Raw genomic sequence first — 26,511 nt, forward strand, 5'->3', positions numbered from 1 at the left:
GAGGTAGCCAGCAAAATTTCCAGCAAACCCAGGAATGATCAGACTTGATAATTACGTTTCTAGGAGCAGAAAACAGCAATAAAAGGAACACAAAGGCACCAAAAGGCTACAAACTTAAATGAAAATAAGGATGGTAGCTTACTTCAGTGAAGATGGGTATATCCTAGTGTTGGATATTGTGGGTAATATTTGTCAAAAGATATGATCTCGGGGTAAAAAAGATGGATTTAATTATTTTAGTGGAGAAGTGTTGTTTGGAGAGTATAGACTGATCCAGAAGACTGATGAAAATGAAGCGTGAGATTTTTTTAAATAAGACCACTGAATTCTCGGGTTTTGAAAAACTTAAATTTGGCTAACAGATTTGCACTCATTTTAATGCTGGAAATACAGACCTCCCACTCATTCCTTGGAGTCTTTCTCCCCATTTCTCTCTTCTCTGTACAGAAGTTACGGGACTCACCACACCTGGATGTAAAGTGGCTAAGCAACTTGAAAAAACATCCCTCCTCCTAAAAATTTTCTCATTCCTTCCCTAGCACTCTCGCATGATACTCTGGAGTTAAACATGTTTCCCAGGTCCTTTATGATTTCCTAGACAGCTATGCTAGGAACTTCCAGGAAGTAACTGGAGAGGTTCTATCTTGTATTGCTGTAGAAGGCATGTACTCATTTTGTATTATAGGGACAAGCATTAAGGCTTTCAAATCAGGATGATTTGTTGTGTCACCAAGGGACACTCTCTCTACAGCAGGTATCATCAAAGTTGTTGGCTGGATAACTGTGGACAAGCTGATACGGACTCCCTGGAAGCCAGTCAGAGCTTGCTTTAGCGTTTGGCCACTGTCTCTGGGCTTTGCTGGCCGGGGCAGCCCTTTCCCACATGTGCAGCCAGTCTCTTTGGACTTCTTTTCAGGTGGATTCACTGACAGAGATTCCTGTTTTCATCTGTGCCCCCTGCCCAAAACCTCCCTTTGCAGACTAAGACCAGTTTGAAGGAAGCGGTGAGCTGTCAGGGCGGCTGGGCTGTGCACCGGCACTCCTCTGCCCAGTGACTTTCCCGTCCAGCTGGCTGCATCTGCACCGTGCACGGCTCCCATATCTCTGTCCTTTCTCTCCCCTTGCCTGTGGCAGACTGCCCCGTTGCTGGCTCTGCCGCTGTTGAATGATGGCTAGAGGCTTGGGGCTGTGCTGGTGGAGTCCCTGCAGCCTTGCCAGCTCGAGGGCGGGCAAAGGGCAGGCTCTGGCAGGCAAGGGAGCTCTGGCAGGGCAAGTCTGCTTCAGCTGGTTTTGGCAAACTGCAGTAGGTGGTTGTGCTGAGCTGTAGCAGTCACAGGCTTTTGGGAGCACTACAGCAAGTCTGGCTGTGAGCTGTGCTCTCCTGCCAGCCTCTGTCAGGCGCCCTGGGACAAAGATGACTGGTAAAGCTGCGTACTCGCCTGTGTATGAGTGCAGAGGTCTCCTAGGGCAGCATATGGTGGAGGAAGAATACTGCTCTCCTGTTAAGCCTATAAATAAGGAAAGCCTTTTTGTTTGCCTTTTGCTTGGTGTAAGCTGCTGTCCCCTCAGCCCTCGTTGGTACCTTAGTGCTATTTAACACTACCCTGCCCTCCCAAAATGTCCCCCTCCTTGTTTTTCCCTTGCTTTCTCACAGGGATATTTGGTATGTCTCATACCTGAAGCTGAAAGGGATGGCAGGGGAGAGAAAACTCAGTTCTTCCTGACTGCATAGTAGTTTCTGTGGCTCTATGCTGACCAGAGCGGATGGAGATAAGTGGCAGTGTAGGTCCTGTGACATCTCAAGTAACTGTGCTGCAACCAAGCCTACTTTGTGTTCTGCATGGTGGCAAAAGGGAGCAGAGCGTGCTTAGGCAGCACTGAGAGGACAGTAGGGTCAGGACAAGGTCTTGGATAACACTAATATTTATACGCATACTCTGCAGAATCTCAGGGGAGCAAGATCCCATAAAGGAACTGCTTTTTGCATAGCAGAGCATAATGGGGAAACCCCGAATTTGGAGGGATTTTGTAGCTCTGAGCAGCCAGGGCGAAACTACTAGATGAGGTTAACTGTGGCTGTGAAACCCAAGCTGAGTTTGCATATGACAAGCAGGTTACTCTGATGTTTTACTCAGCATGTTAGGGATTGTTTTCACTTTACAGCCATTGTGAAAGGCTAGTTTCTAGCTCTGCAGAGTCAGGCCTTCCCAAAATGACTTGCGGTGGTCGCTGGCATGCCAGATGTAGTGATGTGTCATAACGCACAGGAGCTGCACACCCCTGGGAGAGGGGTGGCTGTGAGCGAATGTCTCAGATGGTGGGAGGAGGATGGCTTGCAGGTGGTGAAGTGCAGTGCATGCATTTTGCCTCTGGAGCTGAGAACTGGAGACTGCAACAGTGAAATGAGGCATCTCTGAAGGGAACAATTGCAGCCCCCAAAATGAGTGAGACTTGTCCCTGACCCGAAGGAGGCACATCTTAGCAGCAAGTCAAGGTTGTGCATGCTCTCTGCTTTTCCTTCTTGGGTTCTTCCCTTATTCCCCCCACCCCCCTTCACCAAAAAAGAGCCCCCAAACACTCATAAACTCCTGAGTCAGCTAAACCATCCTCCTGATTGCATGGGAAATGATGGTGGTTTAGCACTGGGAAGAAGCTTCCTTTAGTCCAGCATAGTTTTTAGGTAGTCTTCCCAAGTCTTTGCTTAGCTCTCCTGTGCATACCACAATCCGTAAAGTTGGAGTAATTTCTTCAATTTTTGTCTTCCCCCTTTCTGATGCTCCTCTTTTATTACATTACTGCTGTGTGGCTTGGATAAATTTCAAGTTGGTCTTCAAAACCTAGCAGGGTGGGGGGTCAGATTCCAGGTTTCTTGCACACAGATAAGTGCCTGATGTAGCTGAGAATTAAAAATTGTCTAATGTGTTGCCTGAGAAAAATGCTGTAGTGCTCTCCCTTTGCATGCATATAATAATGTTTCTTGTGATTACAATTGTCCCCTTGGTGTCCTTGTTATTTCTAGGCCCTTGGGATGCTGTTTTGGCACAAGCACAACATCGAGAAGTCTTTGGCAGATCTGCCAAACTTTACTCCATTCCCAGATGAGTGGACAGTGGAAGACAAGGTCTTGTTTGAACAGGCCTTCAGTTTCCATGGGAAAACCTTTCACAGGATCCAGCAGATGGTAAGTGGTGTCAGAGGAACGGAAAAGCAGAACGGGCCATTGGACTGTCATCTTCAGTGCCGATTGTGCTGGACTCCTGAAAATGCTCTTGGGAGAGAACAGGCCAAAGGGGTTGTTAGAGGAAAAATATTACCGTGAATAGAAAGAAACAACATTGTTTCCAGCGTCTCTGTAGAAGTGTTTTCCTGAAGTGCTTTACTGGTTCAGGATAAACTTAGTGTAATTTTTTTGGTTGCAAAATATACTTTTCACTCCTCTGCGCTATGGTAGTGTGTATGTCTCAGCTGGAGTTCAGGCATGGTCTGTACATACATGCCCAACTACACACAGAGTAAAGATCATCTCTGTGCAAAGTTGATTTCCTTTCTTACAGCCTGCTTTTTAGGAATTAATTTCATTTGATTATGAAGTCTGTGCTTAATGTGATTTGGGACTGTCAGTGGATGCTGTGGTGGAGGTTTATACATCATTGCAAGCATTCAGTCCTTTGCTTTTGGTTGGTAGTGATTTTTTTTTTCTAAACTGTGATTGAAAACTTCAAAGGTAGGTTTCTGCCTGAAAGGGAACTGCTGGGGTGTGTGCCGTTTTCTTTTTCGAAAGAGGGAGAGGATGGGATGTAAAATTTTTTATTAATTATATATTGAGAGTTTCTTCAAGTGCTTCATCACCTGGGTGGGAACCAGACTTCGTTCTTTGCTCTCCTTCAGTAAAGTGCCACTCAAGTGTTCCAGCAGGACCTGGTTAAGTTGGTTGTGGCCCTTTGAAGTGTGCCTAGGCTGTTGCAGTCTGCTCAGACTCTTTAAAGCACCTGTGAAGGCCTGTGTTGCTGATCCCACTGTAAAGCAAAAGGCAGCTTGCCTCCCAGGTGTGAAGGAAAACTGCCAGGTCCCTTTCAAAAGGGTGGCAGGAAGAGGCTTGTTCTCCTCGTGTCCTCCTTGAATGTTCCTTCACTGGTGTTCATTTCCAAATATTGTTGGAGTCCTAGGGTCTCCCACTCCCTTGGGTCAGATGTTGGGACTTGCAAATACTATGGAGAGCTGATACAGACAGTCTGGAGAGTTGTGGACTCCTGAAGGGTGAAGCTGTTTTCTTCTTTATTCCTCTGGTTTTAAATAGGGGAAAAAAAGGGAAGGGGAATGTCCCGGGCGAAGGAGGAGAACATAAAGCCTGTCCTGTTGCTTGGTTAAACACCAAAGCAAGAAATTCTCAATTTGGTTTATGTGCAGAAGCATGACTCTGTCCCCGAGTGAAGTGCATTCCAATACAGGGAAGCCAAGCTCATGCACTGTTCCCTAGGTAATGATATTTTTTTACTGTTGCTCCCAGAAAAGCCATCCTGCACGAAAGGAATTAAATGATGTGAAGCTTTGTGTTTAGCAGGGGATAGGAATCAATGGCTCGGGAGCATGTTAGTTGTTAGTTTATATATGCTGCCCCATTAGCACCAATGCAACTTGGAACTGAGGGGAAAAAATCATCAAAGCCAGAGAATGAAAAGTGAGTTATGTTATTTACCAGAGTTGGTTCTGATATTTTGGCACTCTTAGCATGTGTTTGTAGCCAAGCGGATGTTTGTCATGAACAGCCTCGTACCTAAGTTTGTTCTGTGGAACTCTTTAATTCCAGCGTACCAGCCTGCTGCATGGCTATTGGCAACACATCATCAACACAGCACCTGTGCTTTGCCAGTGCAGATGGATTTATACCTGTGTGCAGTTGCGAGCCAGGGTGGTAGTTCTGGTGTGATCCTTTATCAGGACCTAAAGTCAACCTGTAGTCTGAGAACCAGGCTTATCTCAAGTGAAGACTTAAACTGCGGTATCTGAATAAGAGAGATCTGGCTCATGCTCACAGTTTTGTTTTCCTCCCCACCCATCTTGCCCTCCAAGCTGAATCAGACACTTTTCTAAATCATGTTTTATTCAGCAAGTAAGGCTGGACTTCTACAAGGTAAAAGTCCTGCATAAGAACATCCGTGTAGAGTACTTCAGAAGTAGATAATTAGTCTTAATGTAGTTTTGGAGGCAGACTTTTCATTCATAGCTACAGGGCAATGACATTAGTGGAAGAGGACAAAAAAAAAAAAAATTCCAAGACTCATGTTTTCATATATCCTCAGTTCACCATACAGTAATGTTTCACCTTTTGAACACATCTTCTGTTGAGACCTTTGAATAGACTTCATCATGTGAATGGTGTGAATAAGCCTTTTTAACCAAACATCAAAGGTATGCTTGAGATATAGCCTGCAATTCAGCAGTTCCTGCAGTTGCTTACACATGCCTGTGTTGGCTTTTAAAACTGTTATCTCTGTTTCAAGGCCCCATTTTGGATTTGCTCTTGCTATGTTCCTCTATTCTGAAGGGAACCAGCTACCTGGCTGGTGAGTGGAGGCTTGTTGAGGTTCTTTTTAGAGATTTTGAAGTCCTAAATAGTAGGTACTAACCTGAAACACTCCCCCATAGATAATTTTTTGGAAAGGCTGCAGAACTGCCTTGAGCCTTTGAGAGAATCCAACCTAGAGAAATCAGATGTTCCTTGACAAAACCAGACCTATTGTATGTGAACTCCTGGGGATACTTTACATATAAACATATAAAAGGATACATGTTTAATTTACAGCTTCCTGACAAATCAATAGCCAGCCTGGTGAAATTTTACTACTCCTGGAAGAAGACAAGGACTAAAACTAGCGTGATGGACCGTCATGCTCGTAAACAAAAAAGGGAACGTGAGGAAAGGTAGGTTTGCAAGCAGAAAGGCTGTGTATTGACGCACACTGATTTCTTTAGACGATCTCAGAGATTCCTGTTAGCTTGTAAGAAACTAGATGTAGGATTTTCCCCAAAATGTTTCCTGGTACCACACCTTCTTTCCCCACCCCTCTTCCCTGCTCTGCATGTTTTGCTTTGCTTAAAGCCAAAAAGATTCTGTTGGCTTTAATTAGGTGCGCTCCCTTTTCCAACACTGTGCAATTCCTGATTGCCCTCTAGTACAGTGGTCACTGTCCTATCACTCTGTAAGCTTTTGCTCTGATACTGCTTGAGGGTGGAGAAAATGAAATTAAAACTGTTTACAAGCTGATTGGCACTGTTGTTAGCAGAGCCAGAAAAGCTAATAAGCAAGACAGTAAACGGAAGTCATGAAAGAGCTAGAAATCTGCCTTTATTTTCTCCATGTGATGCTCAGTAGAGTGAGAATGTGTGCCTGATTGTGAACAGGCTGCAGCGCAGCACCCCTTAGCCTGTGCGTACGCACACACAGACCCTTCCCCTGCCTTTTACTTAGAAAACTGTAACTGGTATAAGGCTGTCAGGCCAAGCTCTATTCCCTGGGAAAGATGAATTTAAGGTTGTGTTTTTGCTTGACTGAGAAGAAGGTAGCACAGGGGAACGTAGGATGAGTTCTCAGGCAAAAGTGTCCTGAGGAGTGCTGGGTGCATTAGGAGTTGGGTGAGGGTGCTGGTGTTTGGCAGGTCACTAGCCACTGAGCTTCAGCAGATGAGCTCGACTCCTGCTTGTGCAGCTTTGTCTGCAAGTTCACCCTCCTGGATACCCATGCAAGCCCTTGAAGGTAGGTCAGCCGGTGGCCTTATGTGTATTGCAAGAAGTATCTGTATAGTTAGAACTGCCACTCAGTGATTTTGCCTAGCTCTGGAGTTGACCGCCTCAGAAATGCAGTGGCCTCAGGTGCCTGTGGGGAAAGAAAAAACCCTTCTGAACAGCAGCAACTCCATCTGCTTGATGCAGGTGCCTTCTCAAACTGCTCAAAAATGCAGTTAATGTCTCTGCAGACCAAACTTGAGGTGTGCCTGGCTTTGGAAGACTCCTAAGGTAATTGGGCAAAATTCTGCAAAAGCTTTTCCCTCAAAGGAGTTGCTGCTCTAGCACTTTGCGGGAGCTGTTTGCTGGCTCCAGCGCATATGAGCGAGCCCTGTTTGGGAAGAGGGAAGAAATATTTCCAGGGTTGAGCTGTACTACACCAATGACTCACTCAACCTCTCCCATCTCTCCATTAGGTCAACAATACTTGCTGAACAGGCAGGGCCAGGGAGAATACTACCAGCCAACTTGTCCAGTGTTTTGTTGGCTTTCTCTGACCTGAGCCTCTTTTTCCATTCTATTCTTTTCCTTTCTCTGCAAAGGCTGTCTTGATTTTTCTTCTCCCCATCCTGCTTTTTTTTATTTTTATTTTTCTACTAATTGGGAGAGGGAAATATAAGGAGTATGTGTTTGTCTTGTGCTATGTAGTTTAGGATCTTTTAATACTATCTATTTTTTTGTTCTATGCTCATAAATGAAATTACTGCAATTTGGAAATACACCTCTCTGGTACCTATGCCTGTTTGCTGGGAAAAGCAGCACCTCAGACCATCTGGTGATTGGGAAAGAACTGTATGGGCTGCCATGTGCTGTAATTTTGTAACCTTTGAGGAAGGCAGCTGGATTGGAAATGCGTAATTTGGTTTGCATCTGCAGCAAGCTAAGCATCAGGCCACCAGCTTGATGTTTGATTTCCCTCCTTCCCCACCATTATGCAAAACAGTCAAACCCCCACACCCCCATAGGATTTGTCAGTGTGGCCCTGCGGGGCGTGGAAGCAAAGCTGGGTGAGTTTGGGGTGCCCAGATTTTGAGGTTGTACTGTGCCATTGGGTGTTGGCAAAACTTCAGAAATGTTCTTCAGTTAATAGTGATCAGTGTCTAAAACTGCAGAAATGAATCGGTGGGTTTTGATCTAGCTCATGTCTAGGGAGCTTGCTGGAATAGAAGAGCAAACTACGAGCACAGCAAAGCCCCGGGGAGGTTTGGCCTTTGCAGAAAGGCTGAAATCTGAAGCTAGGTGAGAACACAAGGAAGCTCTTTTGGAGATGGGGTTAAGAGAAGAGGCAGTTTCAGGTATCTCACTCGAATACTACTATATCTTTTCTGTGCCTAGGCAGGGAAATTCCCCAGCCCCTCAGATTGTCACTAAAATAGCTCCCAGTGCATTTGGGACCAGGTTTTCGGTATCTGTTCTTAGTTGTATGCGAGGGGGCTTTATATATGCAGCTCTGGGAAGGGGTGCTTGTGAGTTTATTCCCTGGAATCATGATTACACAAACTAAATATCTTGTGAATCAGCTGGTGAGCCAAGCAGCTTGGGAGAGCAGGAATGGCTTGTAGAAGTGACTGCTCTTGTGGAGATGGATGCTAGCTCAAGCCACCCAGCAGTACGTTCCTCCTTAGGATATGTCTGTGCAGGATGTTGCTGCAGCAGGATGGCCACGAGCGAGTGCCAGTACCGCAGCCATGCTCACTAGCACCTGCAGTGCTTGATGTCCCCTGCTCCTGTGCGAATGTACCCCGGCTGGCTACAGCACCCCAGTAGCATAGCACAGCTTCTGCTGAAGTTTCTCTGCACAGCCGTGCTTGGTGCTGGCACTGTGACATACCCGCACCAGCTGAAGTTCCTCGTCCCAGGCTATAAAGTTTGATGGGACAAAATAGGTTTATTCTTCTGATTTAAAAAAAAAAAAAAAAAAAGGCACTTTGATTAGGTCAGCTTATTTCTTCTGTTTCTGGGCATCATCCCAAATGGTGCAATTAACTTTAGTTGTGTACAGTACAAAAATTCTAAATGGTGAAAATATATTTGATTTAATGTCTGATTAAAATTTCAATGAAGCCAAACTGGCCAGGTGTGCCAAGGTCACTTTCAATATGGCCCCAATTTCATGCCTATTATTATTCTGTAACTGGTAACCTCTTTTTCTTTTCCAGGGGTGAATGAAATGTGAGGTTGTCACTGGAAAAAAAAAATCCAAACATTTTTTATGCTTGTTCTCAAGGGAGTTCATCTTGTGCATGTCTGTTTTGCTAAATGTTAAGGAGTTGTATGAAATCCGTGTTTTGGCTATTTGCTGTAATTTGAAGTCTTTGTTTCTGTCTTGGTTTGCCTAAAGTTAAAATGCTGAATGTTCCATGTTCTTTAAAAGATAACTCGTGTAATCAGTTTCATGTATCTTGCCTTCATTTTGCCGAAGTACACCACTGAGAAGTCTTTCTTTACAATAAGTAGTCCCTAGTACCTTTACAACTAAGAATTCCTTGACTTAAAACAAATAAACAAAAACCCCAAAACACCCCTTCACCACCACCACCCCAAGCCCCTAAAAAACCATCCTGGGCATAAAACTGTGGAAAGCTGTTGGGTTTGCTATTGCATCCATGCATTTCTTTTAGCATGTTATTTATAGAAGAAAAGAGCCAATAATACAGTAGTGTTTGCTTTTGTTTTCCAGTGAGGATGAAATGGAGGAAGCAAATGGAAATAACCCTATTGATATTGAAGTTGAACAAAACAAAGAGAGCAAAAAGGAGGTATAATTCTTTTCTTACTACTGTACAAATGAAAGTGTTTACTTACTAGCTACTTCATGTAGAAGCTGACAGCATCTAATTTTCTTTATTTGTGCTTTGTATAGTTATCACACAAGAAAAGAAGAATAGTCTTCAGAATTATTCTTAGATCAAGACAAGTATAGACAAATGAGTTGCTATGGATGGAACTGGGAAAAAATTTAAGACTTTACCATGCCATGATAAGGCACTATATGAATGTTTCTAGTCTCTTTGATTCAAGGTTGGTTGTGTTAGCTTGAACCACCTTCAGTGATGGTTTAAATCAACCTAACTGTATGTGGTGGGTTGACCCTGGCTGGAGGCCAGGTGCCCACCAGAGCCGCTCTCTCACTCCCCTCATTCACTAAACAGGGGAGAAAAGGCATAACGAAATGCTTGTAGGTCGAGATAAGGACAGGGAGAGATCAATCGCTCACTAATTATCATCACGAGCAAAACAGACCAAACTTAGAGAGGGAATTCATCTAATTTATTACTAGGCAAAACAGAGTAGATGAATGAGAAATAAAATCAACTCTTAAAACACTTCCCCCCCACCCCTCCCATCTTCCTGGGCTCAACTTCACTCCCGGCTTCAACCTTCCCCCCCTCAGCGGCACAGGGGGACGGGGAATGGGGGTTACGGTCAGTTCATCTCATGGTGTTTCTGCTGCTTCTTCATCCTCAGGGGGAGGACTCCTCTCATCGTTCCCCTGCTCCAGCATGGAGTCCCTCTCACGGCGTGCAGACCTTCAGGAGCAAACTGCTCCAGTGTGGGATCCCCCACGAGGTCACAAGTCCTGCCAGCAAACCTGCTCTGGCGTGGGCTCCCCTCTTCACGGGTCCACCGGTCCGGCCAGGAACTTGCTCCAGCGTGGGCTTCCCACGGGCCGCAGCCTCCTTCAGGTGCCTCCACCTGCTCTGGCGTGGGGTCCTCCACGGGCTGCAGGTGGAATCTCTACACCCCCTCATCCTTCCTCCATGGGCTGCAGGGGGACAGCCTGCTTCACCATGGTCTTCACCATGGGCTGCAGGGGGATCTCTGCTCCGGCGCCTGGAGCTCCTCCTCCCCCTCCATCTGCACTGACCTTGGTGTCTGCAGAGTTTCTTACATCTTCTCACTCCTCTCTCCGGCTGCAAAAGCTCTCTCCCTCTAAGTGTTTTTCTTCCTCTTAAATATGTTATCACAGAGGCGTTGATTGGCTTGGCCTTGGCCAGTGGTGGGTCTGTCTTGGAGCCGGCTGGCATTGGCTCTATCAGACACAGGGGGAGCTTCTAGCATCTTCTCACAGAAGCCACCCCTGTAGCCCCCCCCGCCACCAAAACCTTGCCATGCAAACCCAACACACTGTATGAAGATGGAGTAGAAGCACTTATGTCCCCACTGAGATGGCTTGGTGGAGGGGAAATGTGTCCTTTAATCTGTTCTAGGTAGACTACTGAGAGTGTATTTATCTACACCTTAGATTCTAAAGTAAATTCCTGATGTACTGAAATCCTCAGCAATAGTTCTGAGGGCTTCAGTGGCACCGGGATTGCAACTACAGTGCTCAACAGTAGAGGAGAAAGCTTTTGTGTGGCCAGTTTGTCTGGCAGAGGGGCTGTAACCTATTGTTGTGCACAGAATATTTTGTCTACTTAAAAAGTAGTACTTGGACCTCACTTCAATATTTCATTTTAAGTGGGCATACAGTTCTAGATAAAGATAGAGCCACACAAATACAATAATTTTGAAAACCTATTCTGTGATGCTTAACATGTGTATAACCTGCTGGTTATCTGTTACTAAATAAAAAAAGCTTTGCCATTCAGCAGCAGTGTGGGTTGTATGTGTGAGTGAGTGCTACAGGAAGATGCTTACCCTAAGGCCTTCTCTCCTTGAAGTAACTCCCTTTCCTGATTTCTCACAGCCTGATCTCTCTCCCACAGTCATTCTCTTTCAAATTTTTTAAATTATTTTTTTTAAAAGGGTATATGTGGGGAAAAAACCCACTAGAATTATTTTAAAATGTGATTGCACGCAGGCAAAAACATGGGCCTAGAGCAGCTGCTTTGTCAGTCACTGTTAGTGAGATTAATTCCTCTAATAAATTATTTTGAATGTAAATAACTGAAAAATCATGGCATTTTAGTCTCTTCTTCACCCATGCCAGGGTGCTTTCTAGACTTTCCAGAAAAGCTGTTACTTCCATCCCTGATGACTTCCTAGGAGCAGAGTGGGTGTGAAGCCGCTCATGTTCACCCTTACAAGACACTGAATTCTCAAAAGCCTCAGCAACACCCAAACTGGAACAGTTCTCACTTGGCTAAGTTGCAGCTGCATTCTGCAGTGCTCCAGTGTATCTTGTAAATAATTAACACTATCATCTCATTTCTCATTATTTTAATAAATTTTCAAGTTTCAATTTCTCCGTCAGCTCTTTGAAAGCTTGCATCTGTAGGAGAACTCCCTTCAATCCCCTTTATTACTGCTTCCTTCCCTACCATGCTGGCATGCTCTGAACTTGCTGCAGAAGAGGGAAAGGTAGTTCTTCGCCAGCTTGGCTGCCTCCATAAGGCCAAACCAGAGCAGATGGCTGATAGCTGCCATCAAGACATTTTTGTAGAAAGTCTTGTATGGGAGGAGGCTGTCTGCCCTCCATGTCACACTAATAGAGGGCATAGCACTCTGACTGATCTGAAAGAGATCACCAGAACTCGTGGAGCACATGCAGTCTGGCTGTGTATGCAATGGTGGGCAGCCTTGTGGGTGCTCTTCTGGACAGGGATTGTACTGGTGGGTAAAATGAAGCTGACAACCTGCATAGCCTGTTCAGAGTTAATTTGATTTGATTTTGCAGTACCTCAGCCTGAGGCTGATTGAAAAATGCCTTGAGAGAGTGCGGGTATCCAGGAGGGGGATATGTTCTGTCTTGATCATTACATTTCTTTTAATGACGTGGTCAGACACGCAGGGGTGGTGATGTGCCACTAGCCCAGGAGTCTTACCGTAAAGAACCTCCTTGTCCCAACCCTGCAGAGATGGTTTTTCCAGCTCTGAGACATGTCAGTTACTGTATGACTTGCCGAGTAATACTGGGATTTCTCAGAGTATCTGAAATTTCTCATCTGTTTCCTCTTTTGGGGATCATTGGAGGGGGAATCTTCCCTTTTTCTTTTTTTTTTTTTTTTTTTAAGTACTTTCAGTGTTAGTGCAACTGTTCAGGTTTCCTCAGATAGTGACTCCATAATACTGAGGTCATGAACTAGGTCTGCTTTCTCCACATCTTCCCTGTTCCTGGAAATGCCTCCCATTTCATCCTCTGCTTTTACATGGCTTGAGATAGCTTGGTCTTTTCTTTTTACACTGTAAAACGTGAGGAAGGGAACCTTGTTTGTATTAAGGGGTTTGTAAGACTGAAGTGTGCTGGATAGCAGTGGCAATATGGAATCATAGAATGGTTTGGGTTGGAAGGGACCTTAAAGTTCATCTAGTTAAGAGAAGCACTGCTAAATCCCTGCATTTTAATTCTCTCTGCTTTTCATGAATTAATTCTGCAGAGAGATGTGTGTGGCCAGGAAAGCAAGAGTTTCCAAGATAGGGTAGATGCTCAAATTCTGAGAGCCTGAGCAATATCACTAGGGCCTAGAGGCGTTTGGAGCTGTCAGAAACTGTTCTGCTGGAGCTCTGGCTTCTTGGCCACAACACAAAAGAGCTTCACATTCTTTGAACTGTGTAAAAACAATAATTTGAAACTGCTTTCATTTTTTTGTAATGTTGAGGCTTCTGCAGTATTTGCACTGCAGACATTGTGTGTTGGTCAACCTACAGCCTGAACCTGTTGTGAGGCATTACTGCATGACCCTGTGAAATTCTGTATGTAGGTGAAATATGAATAAATCTGAAATGTCTATCCATGTTGAATAATTTACCCATCTCAATTATAAAGTGCTTGCTTCTGAAGCGAAGTGCAGAGCTCACCTCACTTGTTCATAGCTAAACCAGTCTGGTTTCTCCTGCTCACCACTCCCTTCTGCAAAAAGAAAGAGGGTATCCATCCTGCAACAGCAATAGTTATCTCTTGCTCCTGGACTTGCCTTAGGCATCATCTCTCAAGGAGTCCTTTGCACTAAAGGAGGGAAGAAAAAAGCTGAGAGCAGGCAATTGTCTGCATTACTGCTCCTATGTGACTCTGGCCATTGAGCCCATGAAGAGGGTGCAAGCTTTTATCTGCCGGTGGCTGTGCTTGGGGTCCTCTAGTCTTCAGGAGGCAGAGCCTCATGCTTACGTGGGGCTTTGTGCTCAGCCTTGTGTGGGTTTGAATGCGAGCGTTTTAATGCTCATTAATGAGTAGATGCTGCAAACTGTGTAGAAACTACATGTAGCTGCAAATTAGGAGGGAAACAATGGCACTGAGTGAAGCCAATGTGTTTAAAGCTGGCAGTGATCAAGTAGAGGACTTCAGATGTGCGGCCTCCCCTCTCTGCTTTTTCTCTCCCTGCCACCTTTCTTCTGTTCTGTGTTCTTGGCCAGGCTCCAGTCACTGGGTAATAAATCTTGGATATGAGTTGCTGGTTGAAAATAACTGGAAGAAATAGATTTTGTATTAGAAAATCAGATGTGCTCTTGAAGGATCTGTCGTACAGTGTTCTAGCTAATCTACCTGTTAGAGGTGTGTGCCTAATTCTTTGCTTTAGACAGAAGGCATAAAAATAATTAGTGGTGTGTGAAATGTTCCCTTTTCTAAGAGAGACTTCTTTTTGTGAACAAAACTGCATTGGTTGAATTGAACAGTTGATATATCAGTGCTATGCAAGAAAACTTGGCTTCCAAGAAACCACATAATGATCTAAGAATTACTTTGTAGTCACCTCACTCCTTTATCCTTAGCCTTTAAATAAATTTGATTTATTCCTTCTCCTGTCTGACATGTAGAAAAAGAAGTCTCTGTAAACTCTTCTGGTTGAGTTCTTCCCATCTCCAAACTCTACTTTGTTCCTTCTGGTGTTCAGTTAAACTGGTGTGTGCAGGCCTGGTGATGAAAGCAAGAGAGGTTTCAGAGTGTTTAAAAATAACCAGAATATTTAACTGCTGGACAATTGGGTATCTGTCTCACAAATTGAGAGTAGGCAGAGAAGACAACCAGTATCTCTGTAAACGTTGAAAGCTGCCTAGAAGAAAGGAGAGATTTGTATAAGACGGTGTTTGTATGACATGTCACTTAAAGCAAAAAATGCCCTGCCTGCAAGCTGCCTTTTTCATTCTCCAACCTTGGACAATGGCTAAACATCCTACAGTCACAGAATAGTTTGAGTTGGAGGGGACCTTTAAAGATCATCTAGTTTTGTAAAATGATTGCTGTTTGCCAGGTGCCGCCCACTGAGACAGTTCCTCAGGTGAAGAAGGAGAAGCACAGTACACAGGCCAAGAACAGAGCAAAGAGGAAACCTCCCAAAGGAATGTTCCTTTCCCAAGAAGATGTGGAGGCCGTTTCTGCCAACGCGACAGCTGCTACCACTGTACTCAGACAACTGGACATGGAATTAGTCTCAATCAAACGACAGGTATGGATGGGATAGTTCAATAACTGCTACTTTTGGTGGTAGTGCCTGTCACAGTCTGCAAAGCTCACAGGAATTTGTAGCTTGACAGTGATGACGCACATCATTATGTGGCTTAATTGACAAGCTGCTAGCCTTATGCTATAAACTAATGCAGCCCTGTGTTGTATGTCTCTTATGTTTTAGTTCTATGGGCAAGCCTACTTTATACCTAAAGTGAAGCAAGGAAAAGTCCATAGCATTGACTTGAAGGAACATTTGTTGGCGTTTTGTTTTTCTTGCAGTTCAGAGTTGCTTATGTTTTAACTATGAACTTCCCGCAGATGACATTGGTTTCAGCAGTATCTGATTTCCATCTGCGGCAGTCAGTTTCCTTTGCCTTTTCATATGGTACTTTTGGAACAGGCAGATACGTTTGTTTTATTCTTTCTTAGGCATCATACCAACTTTCTTACGTACCTTTTGCTTCCCTGATGGATCTGCCTTTTAAACAAATGTTTTTCAAATATCTGTTAGTAAAGACAGGTTTACTACATGAGTCTGTTTCCTAGATCTGAACATTTTCACGGTTTTTAAAGCAGAGATCTGGCTCAAGCTCTTTATTAAACTTAATAGAATTGGTATTTTGGCCTGAAGCCTTTTTCTTGGCACTCTGGGAGAAGCAGAGCTCTCTAGCAGTCTTTGATTCATTGCTTACTGTGAACAAGGCCTTTCTTCTTATGCTAGACTTTATACAGATCTGGAACTTGAGGCAGTTCTTGCTCCAAATAACTTGCAGATAGAGTAGAATAAATTAAATGGGATCTCCTGATGTGCCAGCTGCTCCTGCATTCCTTTATTCCAATATAACAAATTTTTTTTCTGGAAAAGGGAGGTTATGAGAAAAACTGGAATGCTGAGCTTGTGGGATTCCTGCTGGGGCTGCTGGAAGAAGGCTTGTCCAAAGACTTTTTTATCCTTGTTAAAGGGATGAAACTTTCTTTTCAGATTCAGAATATCAAACAGACAAACAGCGCGCTCAAAGAAAAACTTGAAGGTGGTATAGAACAGTACAGACTTCCAGAGGTAGGATCATTTTCTGACCCTTGTTTATTGCAGACATAGATGCTAATCTGTGTTTACATACCAGGGCTGTTGGTGTTGCCAGTAAACTAGGACTAATGTCCTATTAGTTGTAGGTGTGAATCAAGACCATTACCATATTCACTGTTGCTGTGTAATGAAAATGGGAGATGAGAAGAAAGTAAGGGCAGTGTTAAACATGTGAAAGTGTTTTCTAATAGAAGTAGAGGTATCCCAGATATACCATGTTTTGTCAGTGTTGTATCTGTATGCCCTTGTGAGAGAGTTGCTTTGCTCTAAATACTGAGAAATGTAGGAGAGGATGTTAATGGCCCATCTTTCTCTTGGCACTTGGTGCCTTTGCTGTTTTCCTTCCAACTCTGGTACCTCATGCTGGAAATAATTTGACCAAGATTACGGAGAGTGTCTGTGATAAAAACAAGTAGGTGCTTTGGAAGAGTGTGGCTCTTGGTTATCTGCTCAGGGCATTCCCTATCTTTTTGTATTACCATGACTTACAGGCATGGTGTATGTCACAGTTAACTGAATGGATGCCAGACGCAGTTCTTTGTTGAAAACATTGTTGCTGCAAAAAGGAATGATATAGTTTGACTAACAGTTAATTCCTTGAGTTTTTGTGAGGTTTTTCTGAGCTCAGGTACAAGTGAAAGTTGTTGCTTATGTAAATGAAGTTACCTAACTTTTTTTTTGATGTCTAGGTCGTTCAGAAATTTAATGCACGTTGGACCACAGATGAGCAGCTTCTTGCTGTGCAAGGTATGGCACAACAAGTCTGTTTGTACTTCAGTTGATGATAATCAAAACTCCGCTGCATTTCAGAGCTGTGTTTCCCTTCAGTGGCTAATGAAGAATTTTGACATTGCTATGTACTAATGCACAAACAATTGAATTGAACAAAGAAACAATACCCCCCCTTCCCCTCCCTGAGCAATATAAATTGCACCATATGAATGTTTGCAAATAATTTCTGCTTGTCCAAGCTTTCAGAAAGTGAAACTCTATTGGAGTCACTGCTATGCTCTTTGCCTGCATAACTTCTCAAGTAGCACAGGCAGATTTACACAGGTCTTCTAGATTGGCTCTGCCCATCTTTACTGCACTTCTATTTTCTTCTCTTCTCCAGGGCTAGCCTTAACTGTGTCTCTTGTCCAATTTAGACCTTTTTTTTTTTTCCTTTTTTCCTGGATTAATCTGGTGAAAGGCTTGAAACCGTGACACAAGTTCAACTTCAGATCCTTGTGCTGTGACTTGAGCCTGATTTGTGGTCTTTGTGGAAATAACACATTACTTTTGGTTTTCTTTTTGTTGCTTTTAGCAATCAGGAAATACGGACGAGACTTTCAGGCAATCTCTGATGTGATTGGAAACAAATCTGTGGTGCAAGTGAAAAACTTTTTTGTAAATTATCGACGTCGTTTCAACATAGATGAAGTTCTACAGGAGTGGGAGGCAGAGCACGGCAAAGAGGAGACAAATGGAACCAATAGCCAGAAGCCTGTAAAATCCCCTGATAATTCCACTAAAATGTCCGAAGAGGAAGATGAGGTAAATCCAATTTAAAAGTCACGTAAAATTCCCAATCTGAGCTCAGTTCAGATAGATGTGTGTATACATATACTCTTTGCAAAAGCCATTTTTGACAATCTTTAATCTGAGCATATTTCACTTCCTCTGGATATACAGATTCCTTTACTGATTTTGGGAATTGGGAATTCCAGACATACATGAAAGTGGAAAGAAAACAGTTAATTTGCAGCCCTCTGACAGTACGTGTATCCCATCAGCACATGGACATTTTCATGCCTCTTGCTGCCGAAACCCCATACATCTTAATCTCACTTGGATGTTTTCCCTGCACTCAGTTCTCCAAGCTGTTCTAGGTTTGGCTTTGTGGGACTGTACAGTCTTCTGAGGCAAAGCTCACTCTTTCATTCTTGACAATGGAGTGGTTTCACTCGAGGGAAGGGAAGAAAGCTGTAAACAAGGCGAGTGTGTGAAACTGTTCCCTCTGGAATTACCTAGAGACAAAGTTTCCTTGATTTTATAGCAGTTTCTGTGAAGACAGAAATTCTAGAAACAGCCTCTCCTTGATGGAGCTTCACGGACTTAACACTTCTCCAAAGAAAATGTGTGTTTAAAGTTAACTAAGAGACTGTAGAGTGTTTAAATATGAAAGTTAGTTACAAAAATGTAATATTAACACAGTCTGGCAAAAGAAAACCCTGCTAGAGTTTGTATGTTAAAAATGTCTGATCTAGGACTCCCTTTGGCCTAATTTTATAAGACAGCTTGGCACAAAAGCTGTATCTTCTAAATGCAAGCACAGTCAACAGCGTAAAGCGAATTTTGGTCTCACATGGACTAAAGAGCCTGGTTGGCTCACTTGTACGTTCCATTCAGAGAGCAGAACTTCATCAATTCACAAATCCTAATAATGTGTTATTCAAAGATGCTTATATTTGGGGACTAGGTTCACTGGTATGACAGATGAACAAAACCAAACTCAAAAAGCTTGCCTTCTCAGAAGGCTGTGAGTGAAATTGTCCCGTTCTTGCAGAATTGAGAGGTGGAGCAAAGAAGCAATGGTACTAGTAAGTAGCCATCCATTTGAAAAGGGGTCTCTTGTCACTGCCTTTTCCTAAGACCAGTAGAGTTATATCTGTTGGCAGTGCAGAGCTTTTCTTCTCTGTGCCCTCTGAGATTCTTCCTGGCTTCAAATACACCCTTGCTCCTGAAAGTTACAGTCAAAAAAGGGGAGTCTCACTTAAGATAGGAAGAAAATGGTTGCAGCAGGAACTGGAGTGTGCTGATGTGGCCAAGGGTGTGGATACTGGAGCAGTGAAGATCCCAGACAAGTTAGCGGAGGAGGAGGAGGGACACCGGGAGCATGACAGCAAGATCTGGTGAAATGACTGGTGGGGTAGCAGTCGTGATCCCCGAACTAGTGATGGAAAGTGCCCAGGCTGGAGCCGAGCAAGTGCTGAGTGGTGGAAAGGGGACCCAAATAATAGCCTGGTGGGAATAGCTGCAAAGCCTAGAGAAAAGGCAGCTATGGCGAGTCAGGTGGTTCGCTGTGCCCTGCAGTGCAGTAAGGGATGTGGGAGAGCCTGCCTGCACCAGGCTGACACAGGCAAGAACCAGGCAGGGTGGCAGTGAGCTGCTAGCTGTGACATACCATGTATGCCTTACACTAGCACCACATGGCTTGTGGTTCTTGATGCAGCCTGTTCTGGACAGTAGGAACTGATGTGTCACAGCCGGGAGGAGGAAGGTGCTGGCAGCATGGAGGGGATTGTAACTACCAAGTCTGCAGCTTTTTATAAAAATGCATGAGGAAGGCACACAACGGTGTCGCACAGTGGATGCTCTCTGAGCACATCAGACATTGCCTCTCAGCCTAGCTATAAATGCGGTTCTCCTGCCTTCAGAGGTAACATAAGCACAGTGCTGACTGGGTGCCCATCTGAGCAGTTCTGGGGGCAAAGTGAAATGTCATTGGGATTATCACAAAAGTGGTCTATATGGGCGAGGAGAGGGGGTTCCTGGTCCCTCCTGAGCTGCGCAGTACTGTGCGGCTTGTGCCTGCTCTTGAGAGCACTTGCACAGGCAGCTGGTCATTCAGGTGGACTCAGTCAGCAGTAGCCAGGAGAAGACTTTGACGGCATAATACTGAAGTCCCTCAGGTGCTTTCTCCCCTGGCATGCCTTGTCTGCCTGGCTGCCAGCCTAGCAAAAGCTTTGTCAGCCCTCTGACTGCTCTGGGCTTTCCCCTTCAGTATGTTTTCATAGCAAGTGGTCACAGTTCCTTTTTTTGGGGTTGTTTGGTTGGGTTTTTTTTTGTGAAGGGGGGAGGTGAGGCTGCTGATTATAAAGCAGCCTCAACTCCAGTCTTAATTCTTGTATGTTTACACTCCCAACAAATCCCAGTGTGGCTCAGAATAGGGGAAGCCGCTGCAATTCCTCCTATGTGCCAGGGTTGTCCCGTTTTGTTGCTTTCAGTACCATGGATCTGGGGTGAAGTTTGGAGATGCAAGAGAGCCTATGTGTATTCAATTTTAAACTAAACGTCTCCTTTTTCTCCCTCCTCCCCCTTCCCTCCAGGCTACTTCTGTTCTTGATGTCAGATATGCATCTGCTTCGTGAGAAGGTGCTGTAGCCTAGAACAATTTGTGTTGACTACTGTGTTATCCAGGATATCAGGTATTAGCAAACCTCAGACAGCCATCTGCATCATATCTGTGGACAAGCAGCTATTACCAAAAAAAGGCAAACGCTTCCAGTCCTGTGCTACATCTGCCTTAATCTCCCCTCATTCCTCCATACTGCCTCCACTTTCTTTCAAAAGCACCCAGGTAGCTCAGCTCTCCATTTCATCAACGTCCTGCTTAAGCATGGGGATTTCTAGAACCAGTAACACCTGTCTGTAAATTTTGACCAACCTGCAAAACAAGGAGCTCCTTAGCAGCCCCACAGTAACTCTACACATTAGGAGTTCTTATAATACTTGGTCCGTAGGGTATACGTACGTATTGCTGCATGGCCTTGTGGTCTCCGCTTCCTGTGTATTCTTACGATGACACTATTATTAGCGAGCTTTCTATAAAGGAGAGGCCTGTGCACATGCCAGTGGTGTCAGGTTTGTTCTGAAATGACAGGGCATGTTAACAAGCAATCTTGAATAATGCAAAGTGATAGGAAATGTTATTTCTAAGGTGTGGTCAGTCCAAGGTTGTAAACGTAACTCGGTACACTTCTGGTTTGTGCAATTCTTTCCACTGTATTTGTGTGTTCTTGCTTCATAGAAAGCTCCCTAATTGAGCGTTTTATTCCTGTATATTTTAATGGCTTTTATTTAGTGCAAAAGGGAATACATAAACTGAAACTGTTTGATACGCTATTTAACCCCTGGCATTCAGCATTTGCATTGTAACTTGTTAAATGAGTGCTACACAACTTTCTTTTTCCTGATCCTCTGCGGGATTAAGTCAAAACAACTTTCTCTGGTGCCTCTCCTTTTGGAATATGTGCCTTTTTACATTTGGCTACCATAGGTCACTTTCTGTCCCAGTGTCTCATTCCTCTTCAGAGTGCTGTTTGCCAAAGACATCAAACTACTTCTCCCACTGGAAGTCTGGACAAGGGTTGGAGCACAAAATTCAACCTTCAGGTAGTTTTTGGTCTCTTGGAAGTTTAATGGACAACAACTGGGTTATTTCATTGGCCATTTTAACCCTTCTGAAGCACACATCGCTTTCATGTTCTGAACCAAAATATGCAATTTAAAATCTAAGAGGTGCTTTTCCAAATACTTGGTGCATGCAGCTTTCAAATCCCCAGTCCTCTCCTCGGATGACCTGTGCTGTGGCCTGTCTAGCTGGCTGGAACTGGAGCTGTTCTTGAAAGTCCTGTATGGGGACTTTGCACCTTGAACACAGTAGTTGCTGACTGCTGAGCAGACAGTGTTCAGAGAAGCTAGAAGCAGCAGTATTACTTCTTGTCCAGTGGAAAGCTGCAAAATAACACTAGTCACAAAGCATTTAAAAATGGTTAATTTCATGATGTTAGAAGAAACCACCAGGTGTCTTGGCAGGTGGAAAAAAGGACCTTTGCCTCTCTTCCTCTACAGAGGGCTCAAATCAAGATGGCACACAGCAGTGTACGGCACCAGCCAGCCTCTTAACGCAACCCGAAATGAACTAGTCCATGAACTTGGTGCTGATGTTTGAGCTGCTGGGCTGTGCCGCGTTGTGTGCTGTACCTAAATGAGGTAGGCTAATGCCAGCCGGCTGACAGAGCCAGAGCCAGCTGTGCCTGCACCTTCTGCAGTGTAAACACAACCCAGGGAAAAGCAGGGGAGGTAGCCTCATGTACTGCTGAGGTGGTGGTCTCCTTGGGCTTTGTGTGAGGAAAGTAATTCAGCATCAGTAATGGAGCAACAACAGACAGGTGAAGGAGCAAATAGGCATTGCTTAGGGCAAGCTAGAGTGTGGAGCCCCAAAAGGGCCTGTTCCAGCCACTTTGCAGCTGTTTGAGCCATTTCATTCTGGTAGCTCCAGAGAGATCCTTTGAGGTGATGGGAGGATGGAAGGGAGATACTCCCTATCCTCTGTATTGGAAACCTGTAATGCCAAGTTTCTGGCAGCATCTCTCCAGCTGTTGATGTGAACTGGCAGCTCTGATGGTGGCCCTGCAGATGTTCCTTCAGTCCTATGCTAGTTGGAGTTGGGAGTCTCTTCTGGGAAAGGACACTAGTTGTTAGCCAGTGTGAATTAGGATTAAAGGTGGGCAAATAGCTCCGTGAATTCAGGTGACAGTTCTGGTGTAAAGCAATGCTGCTCATTAGGAATACTCTGGTATTAAATCTGCTAGTACCAATGCACAGAGACAGGTCCCCACCAGTGTGAGAGGGTCATGTGAGCTTTCATCCCAGCTGGTGAAACTCATCAGGAGAGGCTTCTGCTGGCGAGTTAAGTTACCTGTGAGGATTTTTCATCATTTTTTGCCCTCAAATCTGTCCATCTTACAATCAGAAAAGTTGTGTTTTGGCTTCATCCCCAAGGGGTAGGGGGAAACATGTATAATTCACGATATTAGGAAGAAAAAAGTTGTTTAATTACTTCTCAGTTGACTGCTATCTTATTGTAGCTGATACATACAGTATAATAGCACTGTATTTTAAACGTTTAGTTTTTTACATTCTCTTCAACTATCTTTTTAAATGCGATAAAATAATTTTAGCTTTTGAAAGTTTAAATGGTTTGGTCTTGTTTAGGTGAAGACCCTCTCTTTCTTTTTTTAAATGGGTCAAGCATTAGATACATCAACTGGTTGCATTCTGATTAGAAGGGTCCACAAAGATAACTGCATAAGATAGAATATTCACTTAAATTTTGTTTCTTAAACTATCAATGTGAATGTCATAATTATATATATTTTGTGGAAAATGGGAAATTATTTCTCCTAAGTATAAGTTATTGTGCAAAATATGGTATCGTTAAAGAAAATGATAGTTTAAGTTTTTAGTTTTAGAAATCTTAAAGATATAAAAGTGTATTGCATATGCATAAACAAATTTCATTTGTTCTATTTAATTTTTATGTAGTTGTGTAAAGTGCTAGGTAACTTCTTTTTTCGCTTATCCATTAAAACAACCTTGTTACTTGAATATTCGTGTTTAACTGGTTTGAAACAGTGATCAATTTTTGTAATATCTTATAACTAAGGGAAAAAATACATGCCTCAGTTGTGCTTAACAATATAGCAACAATGTACAATCAGATGCGTAAGATCATAGTAGCCATAACTGGTAGTGCAACCACAATGGTTGTGTCTTGATATATTTAATTCCAATGGGGATAATGAATTCTTAATATATTTTTACAAGTTTGCAACCAGGAAGACCCCATAAATGTCCACTAGAACACTTTTTTAATAGTTAATCTAAGAGTAAAACTCTTACTCTTTTAAAGCAATGTCCTAACAAACATTTTTCTTTCCTGTACAAATGCATCTGAAACATTATGTATTAAAATATGCTCATTGTCACTTTAAATTTCAGTTTTTATTCTCTAAATCGCTAATATGCTGTTGGTATTCTTGCACACCAAATATGAGCCACACAGTGCATTACACTAACTTGATCACTGGATTTGTGAACATAAATTTCCAAGTCAATGAAGCGCAAAAATATTGTAGGAAATTTTTCTGAAAGTGTTTTTCTCAAATCTGTATAAAATTATGCATAGCCCATTCAACGATGAGTGGCCTGATACTTACTCTTTAAAAAAAAAAAATTATTTTTATTAGCTCCAGCTTGTCTTCAGCAAGTCAAAATCTAGTGATCTTGTGCAATGCCCCTAAAACAAATACTTTCTGCCACTCCCTGGATTAATGCAGCTTTTCCTGTTGATAGTAAAGCACAATTGCAGTGAAAGTTACAGTTCAGAAGATGGAAGGTCAGTATAGTCTATGCATGTTGTATAATAATGAGTGTTTACATTCATATTCTCCTAAAATAAAATTTATACTGGAGTGTATAGTATTCCATTATGTAGATTTTATCAATTTTGTTAACTGCTTATAGATTGCTTAAAAGAAGTTTTTTCAAGATTTTAAAAGATGTATAAGGTTAAGTTTGCAGATATAATGGAAATGCTGTATAGCTTTTGAAGTGATAAAATACTCGTTGGGATTTTAAAGAAAGTATGTTGTAATAATGCTGTTGTAAGTAATATTTTAAATGTCTTTTTTGCCTGTTTTCTATTATTCAGCACACTTACTGTGATGAATGTTCATAGCATTATAAAATCGCTTAGCCACTGAAAAATAACATTTGGTTTTGAATTATTTTACTGTATGAGGAATTATAGTGGGGTAAATTCCTTTGTGAAATTCTACATAATTCATTTTTCTATGATTTCCAATGTTTGCTGACATCAAATAAAAATTTTTCAAGCCATTGATGTAATAAAAAATGTAGTAAAATGTTATTGATGTAAAATGTGGTTCTGATATGTAATTGATCCCCTTACCTTTCCAGTTTTGGTCAGGAGAACCAACTGGGGTTTGCCACTTGCTGTATTGCATCGTCTGCGCGTAGGTGTCATCAGAACACAGGTTAACTGCTGCTGGAGTCAGTGGGCAGAGTCCTGGTCTTGTAAAAACTCGAGCAGCCTTTAGTACGGTGCTAGCAGCTGGGGCTGCCCGGTGCAATTCCTGCCAGCGCCCCTGGACAGACTGCCGCTCCATTTCTGATGGTGCGGCATATTCCTTCCCCTGGCTGTGCCACCACACGCTCTGTGATCCCGCCGGCATGGGCATCGCCCTCAGCCAACGGGCAGCGCCGTCGCGAAACCGCTTTCCTGTTTGGGAAGCGGTGGGACTGGGATGCTGGCTGGTGGAGAGGGCGTAGAGACGGAGTCTAGCTCGTAGGATGGAGACTAGCTGACAGTGTCATCGCTATTATAATGAGGACCTGAGGAATAAACAGCTGTCTGCCGCATGCAAAGAGCTAGCGCTTGGCTGGTCCGGTTAACAAGATTGTCATCTTTGTCCTGCAATGAAAGAAAGGCATTTAAAATATACAGGAAAAGGCAACTCTCACCTTTGAAGCTTAGCAGTGTCTAGATGTTCCTGTCACAAATGCTCAAAATGGCGCGAAATTTTGCACTGGGGTTGAACCCTGGGATTTTCCAGAAGGTAACATTTTCTGTCTTTACGTGCTGAGTGCAACTAAGCACTAAGTGCAGAAGCACAGACAAGGTATTATAGGGCAGTTTGGGTGGAAACTGCTCTGTGCTGTCTTGTTACGTTGAACAGGTAGGGTACCAGCAGTGCTTTGTGAGTCTGGGTGTTACCACAGGATGAAGGACGAGTTTTCTGCTTTGCTTGCCGGTGTTAAATGCAGCAGAACTAATACAGCAAGATACTGTGGTGGTTTCCAATGTCACAGTGTATGGAGGGCAGGAATTAGTCATGTCTTTCTATATTGTAAAGCAAGGGAGGTGGGGAGGGAGACAGGCTTGGGGTTTTGGAAGTGCAGACAGCATTTTTAAGAGTTGAGGTGTTTCCTTACTGGAAAGCATCTTTCTAATTTTTCTGGTGGTGGAGAATACGGTACCAGTATTGAAGGTAGTGATCTGCTTTTTTAGCAGAGTCGAAGATCTTTCAGCCCTTAACCTGCAACACAAACCAGCTGTTCCTGCCCATCTGCCCCCCCAAGCCCAAAGTCAAACACAGAGAAATGAACACAAAAGAAGGAACTTCCCCTCCTTTCAATTAGGAGCATAAGGAGGTGGGGAAACTGGGACTTCCTCTGCCCAAACATACCTGAGGAATCTCCTCATGACTCCAGAAGCAAAGGTAAAGTAGTGGTAATGCTACTGTTTTTAAAAACGCAGGTGCTCCATTTCTCCCTAGTAATGGTACCTAGCTGTAAGTGGGAATGTATGCAGTGTGGAATTAATGCTGAATGGAGTCAAAATGCCGTACTTAGTATTCCTGATCACCTGTTTCCTACGTAAAGAAATTGGTGTCTGAGAACTCCCAGTGTTGAAGTGTTAAGGCATCAGCACCCCAGCAACTACTGAGGTTTAGACTTTAAGGTCTGACCCTAATTAAGCTTTGGACCTTAACTAAGAATGGGAATACGTGTCTATGGGGAAACCTTAGTTTCCAGAACACATGCATGTATGTGTCTTCTAGACCTTTCCCGTCTCTGGAAGCTGTGGAGTATGGAGAGCAGCACCGTGCACTTCTCCCTTACGATAGGAGCTGCCTTGCAGGATGCGATGTGAGCTGGAGTTCAGGCTCAGTGTTGGTGCTGT

The 26,511-nt window shown here is 43.5% G+C and overlaps 1 protein-coding gene across 2 annotated transcripts in view; it reads left to right on the forward strand.

Moving 5' to 3' along the window:
• Positions 1 to 24,660, forward strand: part of RCOR1 (REST corepressor 1) — an 88,295-nt gene extending 63,635 nt beyond the window's left edge. For both annotated transcript variants that reach the window (XM_054827320.1, XM_054827321.1), the window contains 8 exons: positions 3,020 to 3,181; positions 5,804 to 5,922; positions 9,464 to 9,542; positions 14,913 to 15,107; positions 16,092 to 16,169; positions 16,886 to 16,943; positions 17,503 to 17,732; positions 20,288 to 24,660. In XM_054827320.1, the coding sequence (XP_054683295.1) occupies positions 3,020 to 3,181; positions 5,804 to 5,922; positions 9,464 to 9,542; positions 14,913 to 15,107; positions 16,092 to 16,169; positions 16,886 to 16,943; positions 17,503 to 17,732; positions 20,288 to 20,329 (963 nt within the window). In that variant the 3' untranslated portion in view covers positions 20,330 to 24,660. The remainder of the gene's footprint in view (positions 1 to 3,019; positions 3,182 to 5,803; positions 5,923 to 9,463; positions 9,543 to 14,912; positions 15,108 to 16,091; positions 16,170 to 16,885; positions 16,944 to 17,502; positions 17,733 to 20,287) is intronic.
• The last annotated feature ends 1,851 nt before the right edge of the window (positions 24,661 to 26,511 follow it).

This window comes from Grus americana, chromosome 5 (genome assembly GCF_028858705.1).
Source record: "Grus americana isolate bGruAme1 chromosome 5, bGruAme1.mat, whole genome shotgun sequence".
NCBI classification, from domain to species: domain Eukaryota; kingdom Metazoa; phylum Chordata; class Aves; order Gruiformes; family Gruidae; genus Grus; species Grus americana.